Source organism: Oncorhynchus clarkii, chromosome 31 (assembly GCF_045791955.1).
Source record: "Oncorhynchus clarkii lewisi isolate Uvic-CL-2024 chromosome 31, UVic_Ocla_1.0, whole genome shotgun sequence".
NCBI lineage: Eukaryota > Metazoa > Chordata > Actinopteri > Salmoniformes > Salmonidae > Oncorhynchus > Oncorhynchus clarkii.
Genome location: NC_092177.1, coordinates 39,272,771 through 39,299,414, shown reverse-complemented (window position 1 = coordinate 39,299,414; position 26,644 = coordinate 39,272,771). Strand labels below are relative to the sequence as shown.

Genomic DNA, 26,644 nt, shown 5'->3' with positions numbered 1-26,644 from the left:
GCTCCCATCTGAAATGGATGAAAGCTGCTTACAAATAGATGATATGATTGACACTTCAGAAAATGCTATTCTAATTATTTCAAGGACCTTTGTGCAACAATAATGTTTCCTCTTATCCTCAACATGAGAACGTATATACCATCACATACAGCTCGGCTACATAATATATTGTTTCATGAGATAAAAGAAGCAGACTGATTTATGTAAAAAAAAAAATATCATCACAATTTAGTTCAACAATGTAAACACGTGTCTGTATATTTTCTCCAGCAATGTGTATGCGTCATTGTGTATGAGTCATTTAATCAAACTCTCACTCCAAAGACATAATACCGATTTAAACAACATATTGATGTTTTCTGTTCCCAGCTCGCCTATGATTTGATTCTCTGCCTGTGATTGTGGACGGAGGTAGCCAATGGCAGTGAGAGGGGTTTCTTGCTCTCTTGGTGTGTGTTGAGGGCTGACAGCAGAAGAGAGTACGGAGCCCAGCAACAGAAAGCTTACCACACATTTCCCCAGTCTGTCTTGACGAGAGCACAAGTCTACACCATGGACCGCCTCTCCCTTGCTTCTTCTCTAGATAACGATGACGACACAACTCAAAAGGAGGACACATGGAATATCTGAGGAAAAACAAAACCATGTAGGGAAAGAAATTTCCCAGACCAACCAGCCCTAAGGATCTAACATTCTAAAATGACAACCATGACCACACCTCAGCACCGGTCCAAACGTTAAAGGACCAAGAACGCACCAGGGGGGACTCCAGAGCTGACCCATGCCTTCGCCGAGGAGGTTCTTGGTGGCATCCACCTCGCTGCCCGTAGCCTTGGGCTGGGGCTGGAACCTGAGCGTGTACCTGGGGCTGTTGCTGCTACTGCTCCTGCTCATGGGGCTCCTGCTCTGGATGCTCCTCAAGCAGCTGAGGAACTCTGTGGGATCTAGTCTGCAGCCCGGGCGCTCTCTGAGAGACCCTCGCCATGGTCAGAGAGGAAACTATGTCCTGTAAAGGAAGAATAAGAGTGTGCTGACTTTGTTGGACTGTGTCTCCATCTTGTTGGATGGAAAGACAGTCTTCTCCAGACTTGTATTAGACTGTGCCTAAAAATACCTTTGTTATAAGGAAATTATGTTGTTGTTTTTTTAAAGGATGTTGGGCTTTGCCTCGCAGCTTGTTCAATGGAAAGACAGTATTTTGAAGATCAAGAATTCTATTGGACTGTGCCAAAGACACTGTTAGAAGGAAATACTCTCTTTTCTGATAGGGTGAAATACCTTTCTTTTCAAGAGGTGTCAGACTATGCTGTAAGGACCGATTTATCCTTGAGCGGATGGTCGAGGGGGCTGGAACATAGTTATAAATCATTTGTACACTGTAAATTGAATTCAAGAATTCCAATCAGAATCATTTCAAACTTGGATACAATCACACGTTGTCTATTTATGCGTGGTAATATTTGGGAACAGATTTCCTAAATTAAAATCACTGACATTTCCTGGGGATTTTACTGTCTTATGTCAAAGAATGAAAATTATTAATAATAGTAAAATATGTGTTTATTCTTTGCTCAGAAAACTTGGGCCAAATAAAATCACTGGCAGGACGAATTTGGCCCGTGGCCCGCCTATTGGGGAACCCTGCTGTAGACCTTTGTCATAAAGAAAGCGTGTTGGACTATCCCTCACAGCTTGTGGAAAGGAAAGACTGTTTTCTCTATGAACCTGTTTGAATGTAATGTACCTCATGGTTTGCAGAACACTTACCATAAAGCCTTCTTCAGAAGTTTCTTGGACTGTGCCTCACGGCTTGTCGACTCACCGGAGCTATACGCTATGGAGCTTAACATGCCTATAACCTGCTATGAACTTGCTTATTCTCCTCTCAACTGAATAATGGATCATAGAGAGCACATCAGTGCTTTGGACTGCTTAGTTGTGATTGACAGAGACAGTGACTAGGCAATCCTTGTTTTAATCATGTATTGCATCTTATTTCCATGTATGTACTGTGCCTAAATTTGTACATAACAATGTTTTCACCATTGCATCAGTAGATATTTTCTGAGGAGTGCATACAATGTAACATTTGCTGAGAATATACTCTGATAGTATTAAGATATCACCCAAATTACAAAATGACACATTGATTACAGAGTAAGGAAACCAGTCTTTGGACAAGGTATGACAGCAATCCACGGCTTGGTTTTATTTCCTTGGCACTGTTTACAAATGCTAAAGTTTTAGCACAAATCCCATTCAAGTCATAGAACCGATATTAGCAACAACAAAATAATTCATCTATAAGTGACTGTCGCGATTCAGTACCTTTGGATAATTTGGACATTTTAATTATAATATCGGTACCAGGACTAGGATGGGATTTGTGCCACAAATATGGAAACAGTGCCTAGGAAACTAAACCAAAGCATGGTTTGTTATCAAACCTGCTTACAGAGTAAGGGAACAAATGATATGATTTGGGTGAACTAGACCTTTAAGTTTATTTTCTCTTTTCAAGGCATGTCGAAGTGGTATCAAATCAATCTATGCCAGTATACAGTGTAACTCATTATAGTATTGATTGGCCACAAAACAGAGCAGGAGTCTCTCCGCATTAAATATTGATGATATTTTAATGCAATTTGTACCGCACCTAAACACACAACCCATATTAACCTACTTCTATTAATCTTTCGAATGCATTTCCACAGTCACTTTAAAAAAAAATCTGCCTTTCCAAGAGAAAAACACATGCAAGATCCAATCTGCATTTTAATATGCTGATTAAAGTGATGCTTTCAGGATGGCAATTTGCGCTCCTCTCATCTCAGTGGTGATTTGTTTGGCTAGTATTGAGGAAATGTCTCCAATAAAAAATTCGAAGGGAGCTTGGCCATTTATTTAGTTAATACATCTACCCCACATCCAGGTCAAACCAATTTCTGATTGAGTCCCTCTGGGAAAAGGGTCATATCTTTAATGTATTACTGCCATGGGCGTGTATATATATATATATATATATATATATATATATATATATATATGTAATTTTCCAACCCATCCCATCTTGTTCAGAGGACTTGTGTTTTGCATCATAAGGAAACGGTCCATAGGGGCGTGGGTGCCAGGGTAGGTGTGTGTGTGTGTTCACTGCATTGTGATGAATGGGAAGATCTGTTGCTTTTCTAGAGCTTAGAGCTAATCAATGATATCCTCACCTTGAAAGTTAATTAACCTTCAATAGCGGATTCCACCGTTCAAGTAGCTCACAACATCAACAAAATGCGTCCTTCACTCGGCTCCGTTATGCAGTGGCGTGAAAAAGTATTTGCCCCTTTTCTGATTTTCTCTATTTTTGCCTATTTTCCACACGGATGTTATCAGATCTTCAACCAAAACCTAATATTAGATGGGAAGGGAACCTGAGTGAAAAAAATAACACCAACATGTTATACTTATTTCATTTGTTTAAACTTTGACTGCAGTGGGCTAAATCAGGGTCACACGGAGTGTTTCCTGGTAGTCTTAAAAGTATACACCTCACACACATGGTTATGGGCTTAACAAAAAGAAGACACCGTGTCAGATATAGAGTTGAAATGTATTCAATTTCGACTTTGCATTCCAATATTACACATTATATACATAACACAACACTGAAATATAACAAAACCATTTGACATGGAAACACCAGATTCTCCGTGTGTTTTATGATGTTGATTAATTATGAAAAATATGAATAACGTTCCACCCATGAGGCCACTAGAGGGTGATTTGGTCTGACTGCAGGAAACTACTAAATGAAGTTATGCAATACCCAATGCCCCTGTGTGAAAAAGTAATTGCCCCCTTACACTCAATAACTGGTTGTGCCACCTTCTACCTGCAATACCTGCAACCAAACGCTTCCTGTGGTGGTTGATCAGTCTCACATCGCCGTGGAGGAAGTTTCTCCCACTCTTCCATGCAGAACTGCTTTAACTCAGCCATATTGGCTGGTTATCGTGTATGACACAGAAAATGTGTCATACACGTACACAAACATACACACAGCTTCCTAAATGAGTTGCTTTTCAGCCATTCTGGTGTAGACTTGATTGTGTGTTTTGGATCGTTGTCTTGTTGCATGACACAGCTGTGCTTCAGCTTAAACTCACGAATGGATGGCCTGACATTCTCCTGTGGAATTGTATGATACAGAGCAGAATTAATGGTTCCTTCAATGATGGCAAGTCACCCTGGTCCTGAGGCAGCAAAGCATCCCCAAACCATCACACTACCACCACCATGCTTGACTGTTGGTATGAGGTTCTTACTGTGGAATGCAGTGTTAGGTTTTCGGTCTACTTTTAACTAATCTGTCCATAGAACATTCTTTCAGGAGTCTTGAAGATCATCCAGGTGCTTTTTGGCAAACTTGAGTCTACTTTTTGGATGACGTGGGTCAATGAGTGTCAGGGCCCTGGGCAAGTGCCCTGCATGCCAGGTCAGTATTTCGCCATGATAACTTCAAGTCTTCAGATAACTGGCTAGAGTAATTTACCAATCTAAAAATTGTTAGCTGACATGGCTAATTGAGGGACTGTCAGCGACTGACAAAACAAGAGAGAAACTGCTGATGCACAACCACATTTCAAACTTCCACCTTGTGCATTCTACTATTCTAACGCTCAACAGTAAGTTAAGATACCGAGTTCCTACATTTTTGAAATAAAAGCTTATGTCGCTTATGCCTTAGTTGCAGGTATTGCAGCTAAAGGTGGCACAACCAGTCATTGAGTGTAAGGGGGCTATTACTTTTTCAATGAGTGTTGGGGCAATGAGTGTTGTATATCTCTTGTTTATTAAATGAATGAAATAAGTATCCCATTTTGTATTTGTACACTCTGGTTCCCTTTATCTAATATTAGATTTTGGTTGAAGATTAAAAAAAAGCAAAAATAAGATAATCAGAAAGGGGAGAAAACCTTTTCAAGGCACTATAGCCTCATTTGTGACATTGTACATTTAGATTCAGATTCGATTTGGATTCAGATTTTGTCTTCAGTTTACCTCAGCAAAAATAAACTCACATGTGGCGTTGACAGACAGAACATTATCCTCTGAATTACCAACTATTATGGCGCTATTTTTTTTGTCCTATTTTTTTTCTTCTAATCAACAAGACAAAAGTGTCACGTTTTCACCGACAAAGCTTTGTTTAGTAAGGTCAAGGATGTGCTACTATGTGCTGAACGGCTAATCTTAGCTACAACCTTGAGTGTCATATACTACCTTGCCCATCACATACACAACCCAAGTGGGTTTACTTTAACTATGATGGGCCTAAACTAACCAGAGATGCCCAAACCTTTTGACGTCAAACATTGTAACAGTCAAGGAATTTGAACAGTTCAAATTCCTTGGTTACAGTGGGTCCATCCACTTCACTGACAAGCCACACAAAATTGGAGATAAGAACTCAAACTGGGACACGTGGCTATGATGAGAATTCATTATGTGACCTGTTCTGTAGAATCATAATTCATCAATGTCACCGGCTGATGGTGTGTGAGCCACCGTGGAGGCGACATGCAGCATATTTCTCTCTTTCTCTTCTTTATTTTGGTGGGCGGAGGCATTCAGTGGTTGACTAATATCGTCTGTCACCACTTGGTCATCTGCAGGGCTCAATAAACCAACGTATGACCTTTAGTAAGTCTACATCTCCTATCTTGTCTCCCCCTAGTGATCACCATGGCCCCGGGGCCTTCGTTATCGTAACGGATTCTGCCCCTGTCAATTGAAGTGAATGGATGGATGGATTGATGAATGAAATGAATTAATTATGGTTACTTACCACTTCTTTCTATAAGCTTTATACCATCCGTAATGTGATGACTGGACATTTAAAATAATACAAATTATTTAATATTTATTAATAGCAAACATGTTAGCCCCTTTACATTTTTTAATTGACTCTCAGGCCTGCATAGTCTGAGGTTATAGTAGCTTAATAATAAACATTTTTTTTCCCACTGTGAGTTCAGAACCTGAGAAACAGGCATATTTCTTTTAGCATCCACGTCTAGAACCTCACACTAAAATTCATCCCAATGTGACAAAAAGTATTTAAGGAAGTCACTTCAACCCAACCAAATCTCATGATCTGATTTGAGAAGCGCTCCCAGACAGTCCTCACAATATCTGTGGAAATGTAATCCCTCTCCATTTTATCAGCCACCTCCTCAGAGTATAGGACCTCCTCAGAGTATGGGACCAAATAAGCAGCGGGTGGAACCCGAAACAGACGCCTCGATTTATGAATTGAATTTATTGTCCATCTATCAGCACTTGGAGAGTGAGCTGTCCTGTGGGATGTATATCATTCTGTCCTAACTGAGGTGGAGATTGTAAATAATAATCCCTCCATATCGACTTGCTGTTGAAACCGAGGGTGAGGAAGAAAAGCTGCTGCTTGCAGAGGGGTGAACTCTGTCCGAACTCGGGGCAAACTTCAAACTCCAACAACTGGAGGCGGTATTCTCGAGAGGAAGGAGGAAACATAGCACTGCACTCTTAGGCCTAAATGTGGCACCCTAGGGAGACAAGTCTAAAATGTTTCCACTTGAAACAGGCGAACCATCACAGGAGGAACTAGGTTACACTTCATACCTAATAACTTAAACAAATAAGCAATTATGAATGCATCATAAATTGAAAGCAATGTAATAAATGCCTATGCAATGTACCACTTATAAAATGCTTAGGAATACTTTAGAAGTAATTCAATATATGATAATAGTATGTAGCATACACTATCTGTAAATACTTTATTTCTGCTTATATTATACAATTATTCAAGTTTAAGTCATTCAAGTTATTATAAAGTCTGACCACAGTTTTTTATCATACAGTCAGACTCGCGGTTGAAGATGGAGTGAAGTCTTTGGTGGGGTAAGATTCTCCCTGTATGTTGTTGTTGGTATGTGTTGGTATCTTTGCTTGTTTAGCCATGACTCAACTCCAAAACCCCTAAGATGAAACCGAGACCTGTGCGCTTACCCGGGCTCCTGTCTCCTCGCAAGTGCTCATTTTAATTCAGGGTTGCTGTGTGCAGGACAGGAATGGGCATATGGGAGAGATAGGATACAAACACCTTGTTCTTGTGATCTGCTGATCTCACTCCTATCAACGATCTCATTCCGTCTATCACAGACGACTCACTCAGCCTCTCCCACATCTCAACGTGCTACTTTCAGAGTAGAGTGTAGACAAGGGAAGCTGGTGAAGAGGAGGCAACTGTTTGTGTTTGTAAGTGCTTTAAAACATTTTAAAACATTTTTTTTTATCACAGAACATGAAAGTCAGACTCAGTATGAAGATTAGTGAGATCTATTGTAACCTCGACTTGCTCTGTCTTTCCAAATACAATGTGACAGGAGCGAAGATTAAAAAAAACTAAGATCTGCACATTTGCTCTGGGTAGGTTGCATTGATTCCACACTTTGTAGTGTGAATGAAGTTGCCGAGTGAAACTATTGGGAAGCTACCTAATTAAAAAAAGTATTTTGAAACTTTATTAACTAGGCAAGTCAGTTAAGAACAAATTCTTATTTACAATGACGGCCTACCCCGGCCAAACCCTAACCCGGGCAACGGGTAAGAATATGTTTCTGAACATTTCTACATTCATGTGGATGCTACCATGATTACGTATAATCGTGAATGAATTGTGAATAATGATGATTGAGAAAGTTACAGATGCACAAAGATCATGCCCCCAAAACATATTAACCTCTCGCCTACACAAATAACAGGGGAGGTTAGCATTTTTAGGGGGGGGTGTATGATGTTTATGACTCTGTAACTTTCTCGCCTAATGATTATTCACAATTCATTCATGATTTTCCGTAACCATGGTAGCATGCATATTAATGTACAAGTGTTTAGAAACACATTCTATTCTTATTTCAAATTAAAGTGATTCCAAAATGACAAAATACATTATTTACCATCCATTACTAATTGGAACTACATAATCCGAAACACAACCAAAACAACCTGCAAATGCATCCAACAAGTGTTGATGTAGCCATTTCGTGCTAGGAATATGGGACTAAATACTAAACCTTTGACTAAATTGAATGCAATTTAAGTGAATTTGTCCAAATACTTATGAGACTGTCAAACGGGGGGACTATATACATAAAGTGCTTTCATTTCTAAACAGTAAAACAGATATGTATGAAAATACTCTAAAATAAAAAGTGACATTCTGTGCTGTCGTCACATAAAGCATTTGATCTCAAATCCAAAATGCTGGAGTACAGAGCCTCAATCCACCTGATATGTGATTCCAGTAAATGAAACATAAGGCTGGAATGGGATAGTTGGGATGTGGGTGAAACAAAGTGTCTGATGTCTGAAATCCCCGATTATAACGCTATTTTAGGTCAATTATAAGCTGAAATGTCATATTTCTCCATTGGATCCCTGTCCATTGTTACAACAGTCTCTCGTGTTCATGTGTTAGTGTGGCAAATGTATCATCCAGATACTACACTGTGAAAACGTCAGAATGCATTAGGTCATAATCCCCAGTTTGATTGACAGCTGCTGAAATAGGATACTTTGTTTGGACAGTGGAGTAGTTCAGTTAGGTCTTCCCCACACTGTTGTTGTCGAGCGATTAGGGAGCATTAAGAAGCATGGAATAGAAGAGTGTCAATACCCATTACATTTTCACAGCCTGCTGTATCTTTACTGCACTTTCCATTCTCAGAGGTAAAGAACAAGACACCTTTGGTAAGATACCTTTTAGTTCTTGTTATTATTCACATGGTTTATACTGCAGTGTTTTTTTGTTTTTGACTTTTCAGAAAATCATTAGTGCATTTAATATAGACAAACATATTTGTGCATTTGATATCCTACACTTAATTAATTCGACTTGTGAATTTCCATGTTTTCCTACAAAATCCGAAAGACCATTTGCCGTTGTTAAATTGATGCTCTTAGAAGCGTGACTCTCAGTGCCATTGTAAATGATGACATGTGAACTTCTGTGATGCTTGCAAAATTGCTTTTTCAGATTTGATCAATTCTACGTTGTCTCATCAACAAGTTACATCTCATGGTAAGTGTTTTTTGTTTGTTTACCGCGGTGTTAGTTCAAAACATTGCAAATACAGCAGTGAAATGGACCGCACCAGTTCTGGTTGACATGGGATCATTATCCAAACTACACAGTGAACTGGAGAATATGCTAATAACATAACAAGTGTATTATTACCAATTAAGAGCATCTCATTTCCACGTATTCATTTGAAACTTCAAGTTATTCACTCACTATGGAGATGTACTCATTAAAAGTGCAATATGACAGCAAACAGCTCCCCTGCTGTGACATCAAGCTCTAATTTCTTGAAACAAATTTAATCCGGTTCAGTTCTTTATTTATTTGCAATTCCAGTCGCTTCTTCAGCTCGTTATGAATATTTCTAACAAGTTGATTCGATGATTAAAAAGACAGTCAGATGTTGACTTCCATGCACCACTTCCTCATAATGGTGGTTCATTTGCATAGTGTTGTATTACCGTAAGGACGGTAACAGGGATAGCGTGGGTCTAAGCCCACCCACCTAGAATAGGGTTTCATTGGGGGAGACCTGACTTGAATATCCCTTGAGGTAGTCAGGTTAGGCAATCTTCACTGATGGGTCTCTAGCTCGGCGTAGCAATGTCCTTGCTCAGTCTGCACTCGCAATCCCTACACATACATCTAAGAAGACTCTAATCACTCTGCGTTGGAAACAGACAGACAGATAGACAGACAGACAGACAGACAGACAGACAGACAGACAGACAGACAGGGAGGGTGGGTGGGTGGGAGGGAGGGAGGGTGGGAGGGAGGGAGGGTATCTTTTGGTAGGTGTGACTCCAAAAGAGGGGTTTCAACCATTGAGTAAATACAGCCAAATGCCATCAATCTAACAGTGGATTGTCCCGTAGACCTATTTGCATTGGTTGATTACTGTTTCTGCAGTTTGCCTGTCTGTCTTTGCGTTATTACTTCAATGCCCGCAGGGAAAGAGAAGACATCTTTAATTGTTAATGAAAAACCTAAGACACTAACCTTTAATGTCCATTCAATATTAGAGTTTTTTTTTTTAACTTAGGTGTGGTATTCAGTTGCTGCCTCCTGGTAACTTTACTCGTTTAATTAAATTAATGATTTCTCAAACCCTTTTCTGGTTATTATGAACCATGTGAACTTGAATGTAAATGCGAGTGGCTCAGGTCATGATCAGATCGAGATCTTCATTCCGTTTCTTTGTTTTTGTCCTTCAAAATAATATGAATCCATCATTCTCCTCAAATATTACGTCACCAGCCGCCACTGATGGAGTCTTCACCCCTCGCCCACTATATCTATTCACCCCTGGTCTTGTAAATCCAGTTGCTCTCTAATATCAATATCTTTAATGATTAAATAATTGAATACCTTGTGCTGATAGCCTTTTATTTGACCCAATGGTTAATGGCTAACATGTCAACCATTAGCTAAACATAGCCAACCAGCAGCAATCTCAATATGTAGCAGAATCGGATATTCAGTCGATTCATTTTTTTATTTTTTTTATCAGCACATACCAGTATGATCTTGTTAAGTAGACAAAGATGCACAACAAAGCAAATTGTGGGAAGGGAGTTTTGCTGACTGGAGGGGAAGCTAATTTTCTCAAATCTAAACCTTCGCTGGCATCCGACTGAGGCTGAGGCTGAAAGAGATGTTATATTGCTTTTCTCCTCAAATGCTATTTTCCTCAGAGATCGAAACCAAGTACAATTGAAAGATTTATGACTCTACATGACATGGGCCTATCAACGTGAGCTTGAACAGTATGTGTTTACTTCTGAATTAGCAATGATGGTTAACATATATGTAGATTAACACAGACTACATTACAGTAGCCTAACCATCTGGAAGGGACAAAATAAAGTATTGCAAAGTGTCTATTGAGAACAACCTTGTGAACAAGTTTCAGTTCAGGGGGATAGCATGGAGACACACAGCTGCACAACATTCCACGAGTATCCCCCTTCTGATGTTAAGCGTTTGCTTCTGCAACCAAACGTGCTAGCTAGATTATAGTTTGATTGTGCAAAACATTTTCTCCCATGTCTGTCCCACAACAACACATATTAAGGAAATGCAGGCAACGTCCTCTGTATTCGGTTCCCAGTGTTCATCCGTTGTTATTTCTTTCCCCACAGGATTCCCATAGAGGCAGTGTGAAAGACTTTGTCAACTTCAATGCCAAGCAGGATGCTGAGCTCCTGCACAAGGCCATGAAAGGCATAGGTGAGTTCGATGCACTTAATGTTTATAAATATAACAATACGTGCAATTTAGCAGACACTTTTTGAAAGTGATTTTACAGTATAGTGAGGGCATACATTTTAGTATGTGGCCTCAGTGGCAATTAAACTCATGAACCTGCCGTTTCTAGCGCCACACTCTTACCAACTGAGCCACATATGACCAGATGTAAACTCTACCAGAGAAACTGCAAAATATGTAATTACACTGTAATGAACTAGTAACAAGCAGAATTTACAGAGTTTTTACTTCTTAATTACGTTTTTTTTTTTGCTTAGAAAAACTGCATTAGCTTGGTGTGCAGGCAAGTACTATATCTACCTGTACTTAAATATCTCATGCAAGACTTTATTCCCCTGCAATTCTCCGGGATAATGCCACTGTAATGGCATGTTTTTATGGAACTTTTTCCTCTATTAATCTTAAGCGAGGGTTGCTAATCTATATTCTCGAGCTTCAAAAAGGCGGCAGAGTCGCCTAGTGGTTAAAGCGTTGGACTAGCAGCCGAAAGGTTGCAAGTTCAAATCCCCGAGCTGACAAGGTACAAATCTGTAGTTCTGCCCCTGAACAGGCAGTTAACCCACTGTTCCTAGGCTGTCATTGTAAATAAGAATTTGTTCTTAACTGACTTGCCTAGTTAAATAAAGGTTACACAAAGGCTGTGTTCAGCTCCAACATGATACGGGAGAGAAAAATAAATAATCTATTTCAGATTCGTTTTGCCTATTTGACCTTTGAACTTCGTTTCCCTCTGTAATAACCTGGAATTCATCACATAAACCAATTGTTCCAGTGTTGTGGTGCATTTGATGGCCTTAAGCCCTAAAGACATAGTTCTACAGAGGAAGTAAAGGGGAAGACGATCGTAAAATGGAGACATATGTCGTTGAATTATAGGTTGATTTATCATTGAATCTAATAATCAATCTGAACTCTGTGCTTTGAACCAGATCACATTATAAACTGGGACCTGCTTTATGGCATAGTTAAGTACAGATAACGAATCTATTTCAACGTTGCCCAAGAAATGCTGTGGCTTTGTCTCAGCCCTGGCATTAACTGTTTTTCTGTACTTCAATGTTTTACCGCAGAGGTATTGATGCCTTTTAAAGGTATTGGTATTGATTGTTTGTGCATTAGTCCATTTAACTCGTTATTTCCCTGGTGAGAATAGGTGTATATGTTGATCTACTGCTTATTAAAGGGGAGTTCATCCTCTAGATGCGATTACACGGTGCCAATCTAATTGAGATCTGTAGATTTTCTTGAATTCCTTTAGCGTGGTCCGAGCCACATTGAGTTTGACAAAGTTTGACACAGAACACCATGTTCCTGCCATTTAAACCACACTCTATTCATAGAATACGGACTCAGCTCGACATTAGACCACTTTTGGAGCATGGAAATATCTGACAAACGTACATTTTTGGGTGAATCATCCCTTTATCGTTGAAAACACAGACTTAATTTCCTTACTTGGTGCGCTACACCAATGTAATGGACAATGTGGTAACTTACAAGAGTTATTCCATACTGTTAAGGGTGTCCTTGTTTTAATGAGTTCTGCAATTAATTATCAAGACACGTTCTCATGTCACTGATTTAAGATCAATTAATGTATGTTTGCCATCATGTTTGACAGGCACTGATGAGGGCACCATTCTCATGCTCCTGACATCGCGCAGCAACAATCAACGGCAGGAAATCAAGGCGGCGTACAAGAAGGCCCACGGAAAGGTGAGACAGGAAGCCGATGACAAGCGACACGTATCGTCTGATTGATGCCTACAGATCATGTCACCAACACTGTTGTGACGTTGTCACCAACCTCACCATTAATCAGCCAAGACGAGCTGGTCTACTCGGGGGTTACCTAATGGGAAAACAATTAGATGTGCTCGTATTACACCCTTACAACAAAAAACACATGTCAAATTTGCATTTTCACATATGAAATCACATTTCCACATGTGAAATAGTTGTTTTCACATGTGGAGCTTAAATATTTTCACATGTATTACATTTACAGTTAACATGTTAACACCACTGTCAAATTTGCAGTTGCGCATGTTTAAAACGTTCACATGTGAAAACACATTTGCTGTTTCACATGTAAAAAAAAACATAAATAAAAAAAAAATAACAAACACATGTGGGGTTGAAATAACGTTATTTTCCTCACACGTGAAGATGGTTTTAGCATGTTGCAGAAGCAATGTTTCCACCGGTGGAATTAGGGAAACCACATCTAAAAAGCCCAATGAGGGACAAGGAAATGATTTTGCAGGACATTAATGGAACAGTGGACAGGAGAAAAAAAAAATTGGGGGGGGGTTAATGGATCACGTTCAAATGGCGACACAGTTCTGCTGTCTGAAGGTCACTGTCTGATTAAAGGGGAAGTCCTTAGTTGCTCCATCCATTTTTGGACTTCTAAATGAATTATTTGAACCCATTGATTCTTGAAGAATATGACGTATAAATGCCTCATAAGCTTAGTTCAACTGTCGTACCGCCTCAGAACCCAAAATATAAGCTTGTTTTGCTCCAATGTTTGTAAACAAAGCCTAAAAACATGGCTAAAACTATCATTTTGATGTCATGGATGGCCAGTCCTTACACACATAGCGTGGTCTATGGATTTGAGAGTAATTGCATTTCTCCAGCCCCATCCCTCAACTTTTTTACTGAAACTGTGGTGGTGATTAATAGTGTAATATAGTAATAGTTTTATTATATGGTCCAATCCTCTAGTGAGTGTGTTATTTTTTGCCATTAATATCATTGTCGTTGTATTTTAAACAAAAATAACGGTATCGAAAGCAAAACATGAACCCACAAATATTGATAGCAAAACATGAACCCACAAATATTGATAGCAAAACAAAATATTGCAAGGAAATCATTTTGAAATGCAAGGAGAAAATGAATTGTAAAATGGACGCAAAAAAAAAATGTTGAAAGTAAAAAATATACATGATAACGTGATTAAATAAAACACCTCCCTCTTTCCTGCAATTTTCTCTATCTTTGGTTACCATGGCCTTTGCTTTCGCTGCCTGTTGCAAGTTTTGGCACAAGTTTTTCCAGCAACATAGCACCCTGTATCCCACTGCTGGTTTGCCTCTGAAGCTTAGCAGGGCTGGTCCTGGTCGGTCACTGAACGGAAGACCAGATGTAGCTGGAAATGGTGAGACATAAACGTGAAAAAACACACATGTGAAACTTCAAACGTGTCCTGAGAACCACACCCAGTGCCTTCGGAAAAGTATTCAGACCCCTTGACTTTGTCCACATTTGACTAGATTACAGCCTTATTCTAAAATTGATTTAAAAAATGTTTTTCCCTCATCAATCTACACACAATACCCCATAATGACAAAGCAAAAATTGGTTTGGTGAATGTATCAATCAAAAAAAACGAAATTATCACATTTACATACCAGTCAAAAGTTTAGACACAAAAGTTTGGACAGTTTTCTTTATTTTGACTATTTTCTACATTGTAGAATAATAGTGAAGAAATCAAATATATCAAATAATACACATGGACTCATGTAGTAACCAAAAAGGTGTTAAACAAATCATAATATACTTTAATATTTGAGATTCTTCAAAGTAGCTACCCGTTGCCTTGATGACAGCTTTGCGCACTCTTGGCATTCTCTCAACCAGCTTTGCATCATTTGTTTTTTTTAATTGTACGTGACATTTTTCACATGTTTTGTGTTGACACGTGTCTGAAAACCACATTTAAAAGTGTTTTTTTTTTCACATGATTTTTTGCATGTTTTTTTTGTAAGGACAGTTACAGTATATGTTCTAATGTTACTAAAAAGGAGTAGAGTATTCCATCCACACACTGCCAAAATTCTTTACTGTTACTGTCAGATTTGGGGTTTATTTGTATAGGCAGGTTGGCATGACTGTATAGCAATTGCAGCTAGCAACCCCTGGCAGCTAGCAGCCCAGGGGCTCCAAGAGGTTTTTGACTTATCTGTGACGAATAGCATCTGTCCAATGCCTACAATATACAGTTGGCCCTCATGAGGGTTCTGAAGTATTTTACACCCACGCATGCCATAAGTTTCTCTACCTGCCCCCCACCCACCTACCCACCCACCACTCACAATCTCTCTCTCCCCACACCTCCATCCTCGCCCTCTTCTTTTTCCTTTCCAATCTCCCTTTCATGTTGTTCTTCATTCATTTCATCTCTCTCTCTCTCTCTCTCTCTCTCTCCCTCTCTCTCTCTCTCTCTCTCTCTCTCCCTCTATCCTTCTCTCCCTCCCTCCCTCCCTCCCCCCCTCCCTCCCTCCTGCCTGTTCAGATCATTACAAAAAGAAAATATGCCAAAATCTATGATAAACAGCTAATAAAAATTAATTCCCGACATACACTTCTGTGAGTAATGTGTTGAAGTGGCCGATGCCTTATCATAAGGGAAAGCCAATAATATATTTAGTTAACAGGGTCCCTGATAACTCTCTCTCTCTTAGGGTTGACTCAACTGATGTATATTAGAGTCAACACTAATAACTTGAGCTCTCTCTCATAAGCCACACGTTAGCTTACAATTCTGTGGGCACGAGTTCTCAAAACGTCCGTTAATCATTCAAATGTATTGATTGACTTAAGGACTTCTGCTCTTTTATTCAAATATTTTCCTATTACTTAAAGAAAATCCAAAGCAAACGCTTCCTTCATTGTCAAAGTTATCAGAATATGAATCGTCAAAATAGTTAATTATTTAAATGTATTGATCGAGATAATGATTTTTTTTTCTCCATTGTTCAAAGTGCATTTTTTTCCTCAGGATCTTGTGAATAATTCAAATGTATCGATTGAGTAAGCAATTGTGGCTCCATTTGTTCAGATATTTCTTAATAAAAAGAGAAGTCTAACGGAAAACCCTTCTGTTGTCTAAGTTATCTTAATATTGTCTTTATTTTTCTACAGGACCTTGTGAGTGCTTTAAAGTCGGAGCTCGGCGGCTTGTTCGAGACGCTCGTTGTGGCGTTGATGACGCCTCCCATTTCCTATGACGCCTCTCAACTCCACAAAGCACTCAAGGTAAAGTATAGCAACGTATAGTCTATGTTTGGTTATGGATCCAAGATTAAGTCATATATTGTGCAGTCAAACATGCAATATTCGGGTGAAGTCGGAAGTTTACATACACTTAGGTTGGAGTCATTAAAACTCGTTTTCAACTACTCCATACATTTCTTGTTAACAAACTATAGTTTTGGCAGGTCGGGTTGGACATCTACTTTGTCCATGACACAAGTAATTTTCCAACAATTGTTTACAGACAAATTATTTCACTTATAATTCACTGTATCACAATTCCAGTGGGTCAGAAGTTTACATACACAAAGTTGACTGTGCCTTTAAACAGCTTGGAAAATTCCAGAAAATTATGTCATGGCTTTAGAAGCTTCTGATAGACTAATTTACATAATTTGTATTTCAAGGCCTACCTTCAAACTCAGTGCCTCTGCTTGACATCATGGGAAAATCAAAAGAAATCAGCCAAGACCTCAGAAAGAAAATTGTAGACCTCCACAAGTCTGGTTCATTCTGGTTCAATTTGGTTCAATTTCCAAACACATGAAGGTACCATGTTCATCTGTACAAACAATAGTACCCAAGTATAAACACCATGGGAACACTCAGCCGTCATACCGCTCAGGAAGGACACGCATTCTGTCTTCATGATTGTGTCCCACTTGTTGTTGATTCTTCACAAAAAAATACAGTTTTATATCGTTATGTTTGAAGCCTGAAATGTGGCAAAAGGTCGCAAAGTTCAAGGGGGCCGAATACTTTCGCAAGGCACTGTATATGGAATCAGTCAGTTGAAATGAATTCATTAGGCCCTAATCTATGGATTTCACACGACTGAGAATAAAGATGTGAGTATTTTGGTCACAGATAGCTTAAAAAACAGGTCGGCACGTGGATCAGAAAACCAGTCAGTATCTGATGTGACCGCCATTTGCCTCATGCATTGTGACACACCTCCTTCGCATAGATTTGATCAAGCTGTTGATTTTGGCCTGTGGGAATGTTGTCCCACTCCTCTTCAATGGCCGTGTGAAGTTGCTGGATATTGGCGGGAAATGAAACACACTGTCGTACACGTCGACCCAGAGCATCCAACACTATGAGTATCTGAGTATGCAGGCCATGGAAGATCTGGGACATTTTCAGCTTCCAGGAATTGTGTACAGATCCTTGCAACATGGTGCCGTGCGTTATCATGCTGAAACATGAGGTGACGGCAGCAGATGAATGGCACGATAGTGGGGCTCAGGATCTCGTCACGGTATCTCTGTGCATTCAAATTGACATAGAAAAAAATATCAGCAAACCGCTCACCCACACGATGCCATCAGGGATGTTTTTCAGTGGCAGGGACTGGGAGACTAGTCAGGAGCAAAGTACAGAGAGATCCTTGATGAAAACATGTCCCGCCCGGAGTGCTCAGGACCTCAGACTGGGGCGAAGGTACACCTTCCAACAGGACAACGACCCTAAGCACACAGCCCAAATAATGCAGGAGTGACTTCGGGACAAGTCTCTGAATGTCCTTGAGCGGCCCAGCCAGAGCCAAACATCTCTGGAGAGACCTGAAAGTAGCTGTGCAGCAACGCTCCCCATCCAACCTGACAGAGATTGAGAGGATCTGCAGAGAGGAATGGAGGAAACTCCCCAAATACAGATGTACCAAGCTTGCAGCATCATACCCAAGAAGACTCAAGGCTGTAATCGCTACCAAAGGTGCTTCAACAAAGTACTGAGTAAAGGGTTTGAATACTTACTCACATGTGATATGAATGTTTGTTTTTTTGAAGAAATTCTTTTTAAATTCTAAAAAATCTGCTTTTGCTTTGTCATAATGGGGTAGATTGATGAGGAACAAACAAACAATTTAATAAATTTTAGAATAAAGCTGTAACGTAACAAAATGTGAAAAAAGTCAAGGGGTCTCAATAATTTACGTATGCACTGTACATACTTTGCCTTCAGAAAGTATTCATACCTCTTGACTTATTCCACATTTTGTTATGTTACAGCCTGAATTCAAAATGGATTAAATAAAGAATTTTCCTCACCCATCTACCCATTGTACCCAATGATGACACATTGAAAACATGTTTTTAGACTCTCTTTTTTTCTCCAAACGTATTTATTGAAAATGAAATACAGAAGTATCTCATTTACATAAGTATTCACACCCTTGAGTCAGTACTTTGTAGTGGAATCTTTGGCAACGATTACAGCTTTTGAGTCTGGATTAGTCTCTAAGAGCTTTCCATGCCTTGATGGTGCAACATTTTTTAATCGTGCACTTTTTTTTTTAACCATGTCCACATGTACTGAATTCAATTAAAGCGCTTGCTAGCTGGTTGTTACATAATTGTCAGCCAGTTATTGAGTTTTGAGTGACATTTTCTGACGGTCTCTGACTGCTCTTCCCCAGGGAGCCGGGACTGATGACGACGTGCTAATTGAGATCCTAGCGTCCAGGACCTGCGCCCAGATTAAAGACATCGTCAAAGTCTACAAGAAAGGTGAGCGGTTGAATGTCTCATGACACATTCATAACATATTTCATTCTTCATCTGCTAGAGAAAGGTGAGAGGCTCCACAAGGAAAACAGGTAGCACTTAAGCGGACGGTATAAATAGGCGTTCAATAAATCACCTTTATGAGTGTCGCGGTATCATCCCATAAAAACATCCGTAACCATGTTTAGTCAACAGTGGAGAGAAGTTGGGTCGAACACAATCCACGTGATGTTTTCACGGTCCAACAAATAAAGTGACACATTCCACATTTTACAACCATCTGCATAACCTTGATACCGTAATGTTTCTGCTTTCAAATGCTGACCCACCAATCCTGAAGAGGTTTTAAACAGTACTAGCTAATTTACCAACATTTCTGAAAATGGATATATAATGTTTTGGAATGAAACTCTTTAAATTAATTGTAAAAGGATGGAAAATAATTGTTTTCAGTAAAACATTTATGATATTGCAATTCAATAAAATTCCTCCTCCCCCTTTCCTTAAATTTTCCCTGTCTTGGGTTATGTTACCCTGGCATTTTGCTTTCACTGTCTTTTTTCCAAGTTTTGGCACGTTCCTTCCAGCAACATTGCACCCACTGCTGGTTTGCCTTTTTCCTCACGTGATTTTGTTCATGTTATTTTTTTGCCAACTCCTATGGTCATTATCACACCATTGTCACAGCACAAACTGTTCTGGAACCAAGCTACTGGCACAATAGGCCAAGGAAAAGAGCCACACTGGCCATCTGAGTTGAACACTGGAGAAGCCTGATCCATCTGTTACCCTTCTAATCAAATCCCCCTTGCGGACACCTTTGGCTAAACAGAGCACGACCAATCGGACCAGTCCATTTCTGCCATTGGCGACTATTGTCAGAGATAAGTGTAAGCAATCTTCTGCCCTTCCATTCTCTCTCTTCTCATCTATCTCAGAGTGCGGTGGCAAGCTGGAGAAAGATATCACTGGTGACACCTCGGGCCACTTCCAAAAGCTTCTAGTGATCCTTCTGCAGGTAAACGAAGTGGGGAAGGAGGGATGACACAAAGGGAGGAGAGAGATATTTCCTTCTAATAATGAGAGTGCTTTGGTGATGCCATTATAAAGTCATGAGTGGTTAAGTTGAGGTGGGCATAGAGTGAGGAAGGAGGAGGGAGTGACGCATTCTGTATATCATTGTCTGGTAACCTAACCCATCAGGTCGCCAGGTTGGGCGACACTCAGCGAAATTAGGTGACGAAAGGGTAGACATGGCTCTTCTCCCATGACGCACTGACCTTCTGCCTTTGTTCTTTCTTCCCCTTTGCTCCTCTGTTTTTTCCCCGTTGTTGTAGGGGAGCAGAGACGAAGGGGTGGATGAAGACAGGATTGAGAATGACGCGAAGGTAACGAAACCCTATGGGTGGGTGGGTGCTCGCTAAGTGATATGCTATAGCGCAAGACATAATGACATTTTGTCTTCAGCGCTCAAATGTTAACATGCTTAGGATATGCCTTCAAACTACTACCATAGGCCTAAAGGACAAAGCAAGCTTCAAGGCAGTATCACAGTGCTCTCTGATAAATGATCGACGTGAAACATTTTTTTAGGACATTTGCTAACTGGAAAGGACATTTCTGTCCTCAAAGCTATTATTGTTTTTGTAGGTACATTTACTAATTACACATGCATGTATAATATAGGTCCCCTGAAGGTTCTTTTTGCCTTTTGTCATCCACTCCATGGCCTTTATAATATTCAGTGAAATCCAGTGACCAGTATATGTTTCAGGAACTGTTTGCTGCTGGCGAGGGGAAGGTTGGCACAGACGTGGAGAAATTCATCAACATCCTGGGCAACAGGAGCCATGAACACCTTTGCCTAGGTGTGTGTGTGTGTGTGTGTGTGTGTGTGTGTGTGTGTGTGTGTGTGTGTGTGTGTGTGTGTGTGTGTGTGTGTGTGTGTGTGTGTGTGTGTGTGTGTGTGTGTGTTAAAATGCCTCCCAAGTGCAAGCTTTAACTTTTAGTGCTTGCTCTTTAATCAGCTCTGGGATTCTGGATGTTTTATTTCCACGGTGGAAATTAGTGATTACGGCCATTTTGTTCAATCATAAAAACAGAATAGCATTCTGCACTTTTATTGTAACATCAAATAACATCACATTCTCATTTGTATTTTTGTATTTTTGATTGTAAGTGTTTGACGCCTACAAGAAGCTGGCTGGCAGTGATATCGAGGACAGCATTGAGGGTGAGACTACTGGAAACCTGGAGAACTTAATGCTGGCTGTTGGTAAGACTTTACAATGATGATAAGCAAGACACAGTAAGGTAATTAAAATTTAAAAAAAGAAATAAAAGAAGAAGACAAATATACAAAACTGAAATATAACACACTTAAAGAATGGGATTTCTCTATTGCATTTTGATAAATCAAACCTAAAAAAAACAGTCACGTACGTATTGCATGCATGCATTATAATGAAACATTAATAAATCATTTGGGAATGCCATCTTCCTTTTCCATAGTGAAGTGTGCTAAGAGTGTCCCAGCCTACTTTGCGGAGTCTCTCAATGGGTCTATGAGGGTATGCTCTTTTGTGTTTGTTATCAATCATTCTGTGGACGATTTGCGAGAAGGTTTGAATTGCCATCGCATATCTCCAAAAGTGATTCAGTAGTTTAGGTTTAGGCATTTGTAATTGTGATGTCTATTGTTTATTGTTAGCGTGCTGGCACTGATGACCAGACTCTGATGAGAATCATGGTGTCCAGGAGTGAGACAGACATGCTGGACATCAGAGCCTGCTTTAAGAAGATGTATGGGGCCTCGCTCTACAACACCATTCAGGTACAGGGGGCAAATCTCTCCTCTATCCATTCTGGTACAAAAGGCTAGTCTCCCTTTTATTTATTCAGGTACAATGGGCTATTCTCTCCTCTAACCATTCTGGTACAAAAGGCTAGTCTCCCTTATAACTATTCAGGTCCAATGAGCTAACCATTCCGGTACAGTGGACTAGTCTCTCCTCTAACCAGGTACAATGCACTAGTCTCACCTTCATCCCAGAGGAACTAACCCTAACAATCTACCTCTATACCGAGCTACCACCTCTCCAGTGCCACTAGATTCATGAGATACATTTTTGCCACACACCATTACACTGTGATGTCACCTGAGTAACAGGTCCTGTTATTCCATCTGCTCCGGCCACAGGATCCCAAAATAATGTAGCGAGTTGGCTACTGTGACAAACTGTTGCTCTCGTGCATATCCTCCTAGGTCTTTAGCTCATCCGTATCTGGATAGGAAGAATACCACATCTGGTTTCAGCCCCATTCACATGGGAGATGTCAGGCATCACAGAGGGCGTACTAGACTGGTGTAATTCCAAACGGATAGGACCAGTACATACATGCCACCTCCTGTCATGTGTCCTTAATTCCAACCTCGCAATCTACAGCCTACATCATCCATTTATGACACTGTCAACTCAGTATTCTCAACACATGACTCGACGTGACATGCTCTCTGCCTTGTTAATGATGAGCAGCCTTCCTTGCTCTGACTTGCGTCAGGTTGACAAAGTGCATAATGACAGTCCCCTCATTTGACACAACTGAGGTACAACCCATTTGACGCAACATCCAACGGATGTTGTTTCCACAACAGATGTGAAGACGCTGCACAATGGTTTTGCAGACTAACTCTCTGTTGTATGACAAAGCGGTCTGTCGAATGTGTTGTACACGAGTTGCACTAACTGAGTATTCGGGCCTATGTAAAACCCATAGGCTGCTCGTCTGTCTGACAGTACTGAATGCACCTTAAATGGCAGTTTGTGTTTATTTGTTTACTCATTCACAGGACGACACCGCTGGGGACTACGGAAAGGCCCTGCTCTACCTTTGTGGAGGAAATGACTGAGGCGCTTTTTGATGATGTGCAACGATGTTGCTCTATGATGATGCGTTATGGAGCGGCAATGGGCTGCACTTGATACTCTCTGCCAATTACAATGAATTAACACTTGACTTTATTGGCTTCTGTTTGACGATTGGCTTGAGATACCACTTCACTGTATCGGCTATGTGTCTTGATTGCCCACATTCAACACATATTGAACTCAACAGTGTGTGCCCTGTTTTTTCTTATATTGTTCAAATAATCAGCCCATTCTTTGACACTAAGGCTGCGTTTACACAGGCAGCCCAATTCTGATCTTTTTACAATAATTGGTATTTTGATCCAATCAGATCAGATGTTTTGTGAATAATTGGGCAAAAGATCAGAATTGTGATGCCTATGTAAACACAGCCTAATGGTCATGTCAACCAAACTATGCTTTGTTTTGTCGAACAATTTCAGGGAATAATGAGAATAATATTGCTATAACTTTGAACTTTGAAGTTCTCTTCTTTATTGTTACTTAAATCAACATGCTATCTTACTCTATAGTATCTGTCTATGGGAGTTAGATATACAGATGTAGGATCGTAATTTGATCACTCTTTTGTTGCCGAGAATTTTCCTGCACAGCAGGAAATACAAACTTGCCGGGTATTCGAGGTTTCAAAAGGTTTCTAAACTTTGTCATTTCCATTTTAAAATGTCAGCCTTGATTTGTCCTATCAAAAAACATGTATCAACCCCTACATTAATTATAATCCACCAATGAATGAACATTTCTGTTGCTGCAGGATTATTTTCTTGCTGTAGCAAACTGACTCAAATTAAGATCCTACATCGGTACAACGCTGCTGTTGAATTATTAAAAGGATAATGTCTACTATGATGTTTCACTCATGAATTACATATGAAGTGGTGAATTGCAACAGGAGTGTCAATAAGTAATGATATGCAATTGTCTATGCATGAACACTTGGGGCAGATATGCAAGATATCAATCGCCTCTAAAGCCTTGTTCACGCTGCAGGCCTTAATGTTTAAATCCGTTTTGTTTCTCAAATCCGTTTTGGAATACTGACTGTCCAAACAGCAAGTTACCAGTGACCAAATCTGATTTATGTGTGTTCAGACAGAAGTAATTTGCTAAAATGGCTACCCTAGATGTCATAATAATGACCGGTGTGTGCACTGTGGTGTAGGCTGATTGGTGGTGGTGCTCTGGTTCCTATCACTCAGAAGTTATGTAGCAAGCTAAGGCGACAACAATGCCTGCCATGGACGTTTCCCAGTTGCTTTGAATGTTCAAAATCATAGTGTAAGAAGACTTTTAAAGCCTCAAAGGGCAAGACGATACAACTTTCGAAACAACTACTGTGGCGAGCCAAAAATGACTGAACTAGCTAGCTAGGAAGCTGCTAGTTTTCTAGCACATTCACTCATTTGTTTGTAAACAATTAACAAGCTAGTTAGCTCCCTCATGTTCTTGTCAAAACTGTCAACATAGCTAGCAAGCAACAAAATAAGCCAATAACAGTCTAAAAAGCACTTGAGGGCAAATAAACCAGATTTGACCGCTCAGACGCAGGGCCAGGAATCAGATTTATTGTACCAGTACCAGTTTAACATTTTCTACATTGTAGAATAAAAGTGAAGACATCAAAACTAACACGTATTGAATCATGTAGTAAACAAATAAGTGTTAAACAAGTTAAACAGAATCTTCAAATAGCCACCCTTTTCCTTGATGACAGCTTTGCACACACTTGGCATTCACTCAACCAGCTTCACCTGGAATGCTTTTCCAACAGTCTTGAAGGAATTCCCACAAATGCTGAGCACTTGTTGGCTGCTTTTCCTTCACTCTGCTGTCCGACTCATCCCAAACCATCTCATTTTGGTTGAGGTCGGGGATTATGGAGGCCAGGTCATCTGATGCAGCACTCCATCACTCTTGGTAAAATAGCCATTACACAGCCTGTAGGTGTGTTGGGTCATTGTCCTGTTGAAAACCAAATGGTAGTCCCACTAAGCACAAACCAGATGGGATGGCGTATCGCTGCAAAATGCTGTGGTAGCCATGCTGGTTGAGTGTGCCTTGAATTCTAAATAAATCACAGACAGTGTCACCAGTAAAGCACCCCCACACCATAACACCTCCTCCTCCATGCTCTACGGTGGGAAATACACATGCAGAGATCCTCCCACATCATGTCTCACAATGACACAGCAGTTGACAATGACACAGCAAAAATCTCCAATTTAGACTCGAGACCAAAGGACAAATTTCCACCGGTCTAATGTCCATTGCTCGTGTTTCTTGGCGCAAGCAAGTCTCTTCTTCTCATTGGTGTCCTTTAGTAGTGGTTTCTTTGCAGCAATTTAACCATGAAGGCCTGATTCACGCAGTCTCCTCTGAACAGTTAATGTTGAGATGTGTCTGTTACTTGAACTCTGTGAAGCATTTATTTGGGCTGCTATCTGAGGCTGGTAACTCTAATGAACTTATCCTCTGCAGCAGAGGTAATTCTGGGTCTTCCATTCCTGTGGCGGTTCATCATGAGAGCCAGTTTCATCATAGCGCTTGATGGTTTTTGCGACTGCACTTGAAGAAACTTTCAAAGTTCTTGGTCTTTACCAAATATGGCTATCTTCTGTATACCCCGCCTACCTTGTCACAACACAACTGATTGGCTAAAACGCCTTAAGAAGGAAAGAAATTCCACAAATGAACGTTTAAGAAGGCACACCTGTTAACTGAAATGCATTCCTGGTGACTACCTCATTAAGCTGGTTGAGAGAATGCCAAGAGTGTGCAAAGCTGTCATCAAGGCAAAGGGTTACTATTTGAAAAATCTCAAATCTCAAATGTATTTTGATTTGTTGAACACTTTTTTGGTTACAACATGATTCCATGTGTTTTTTCATAGTTTTGATGTCCCCACTATTATTCTACAATGTAGAACATAGTAAAAATACTTCAATGAGTAACGCTTCAGCGATACAGATTGAATAGAGTCCTAAAATGAACACTATATCTCCATGACATGGTAACACATAACGTCATCTGATTGACTGACTAGTCCTTAGTTCACAAGTCGTGAAAAGGGTTGAGTCTTTGGTGATATCAACATTCTGCCACTAGATGGCAGAAACGCACAAAGCTTACTGTAGCTCCTTATTTTTTTTACCATAGTAGTTGTGTTGTAACGTCTCCTTCTCTAGATAGGTCCTCTATAGGCTAAAAACTATATTATTCTATGCATGTGCACGTTGTTCTCAGATACTAACCAAACAGATAGACACACCCCCAAAACCTAGAATGAGTAGCAAAGAAAGACTCGTGTTTTGAGGATTTGGTTGTCATTAAACACGGGTGTGAATTCATGGTGGTGAATTCAAAAACAAGGGACTTTAGTTTTTAGTGCACTTCAAATGGCATGGAATGATGAGCAGGTGAATGTTTGGACCATAATGACACAGTAATAGCCCCAGGTCTAGCCTAGAGAATCAACTATTACATAACAAATGGTTGCCAGACACTTTCATATTATGACACTAAATCATTCACTGGTTCAAGCTGTGAAAATCTTTTCATGTTTTGGCAGGCTTTTGCTGCAAGGTTCCCATCTCGCTGGTAGTTTTGAGTAATTGTTGTCGTAGCCTCTGCAACTGATTTGTGACTGACTGGCCAATCGAGATTGGGTGATCGCTGTCCCCTTTTCTTACACTGTTATTACGTAGAAGAGTGATTAGGGTCAGTGGTCCTAGCAGTGGCTCTCTTTAGGGGAATTCGATGACAGGTAAAGT

At 40.1% G+C, this 26,644-nt stretch overlaps 1 protein-coding gene across 1 annotated transcript; it reads left to right on the top strand.

Moving 5' to 3' along the window:
- The first annotated feature begins 781 nt into the window (after nucleotides 1–781).
- Nucleotides 782–22,855, top strand: LOC139390907 (annexin A5-like). Its single transcript, XM_071138289.1, has 14 exons — nucleotides 782–986; nucleotides 5,732–5,762; nucleotides 7,245–7,296; nucleotides 11,263–11,350; nucleotides 13,011–13,105; nucleotides 16,328–16,441; nucleotides 18,858–18,948; nucleotides 19,884–19,963; nucleotides 20,283–20,333; nucleotides 20,720–20,813; nucleotides 21,125–21,220; nucleotides 21,457–21,515; nucleotides 21,656–21,778; nucleotides 22,796–22,855. The coding sequence occupies exons 1-14, from the start codon at nucleotides 782–784 to the stop codon at nucleotides 22,853–22,855; spliced, it is 1,239 nt and encodes a 412-aa protein (XP_070994390.1).
- The last annotated feature ends 3,789 nt before the right edge of the window (nucleotides 22,856–26,644 follow it).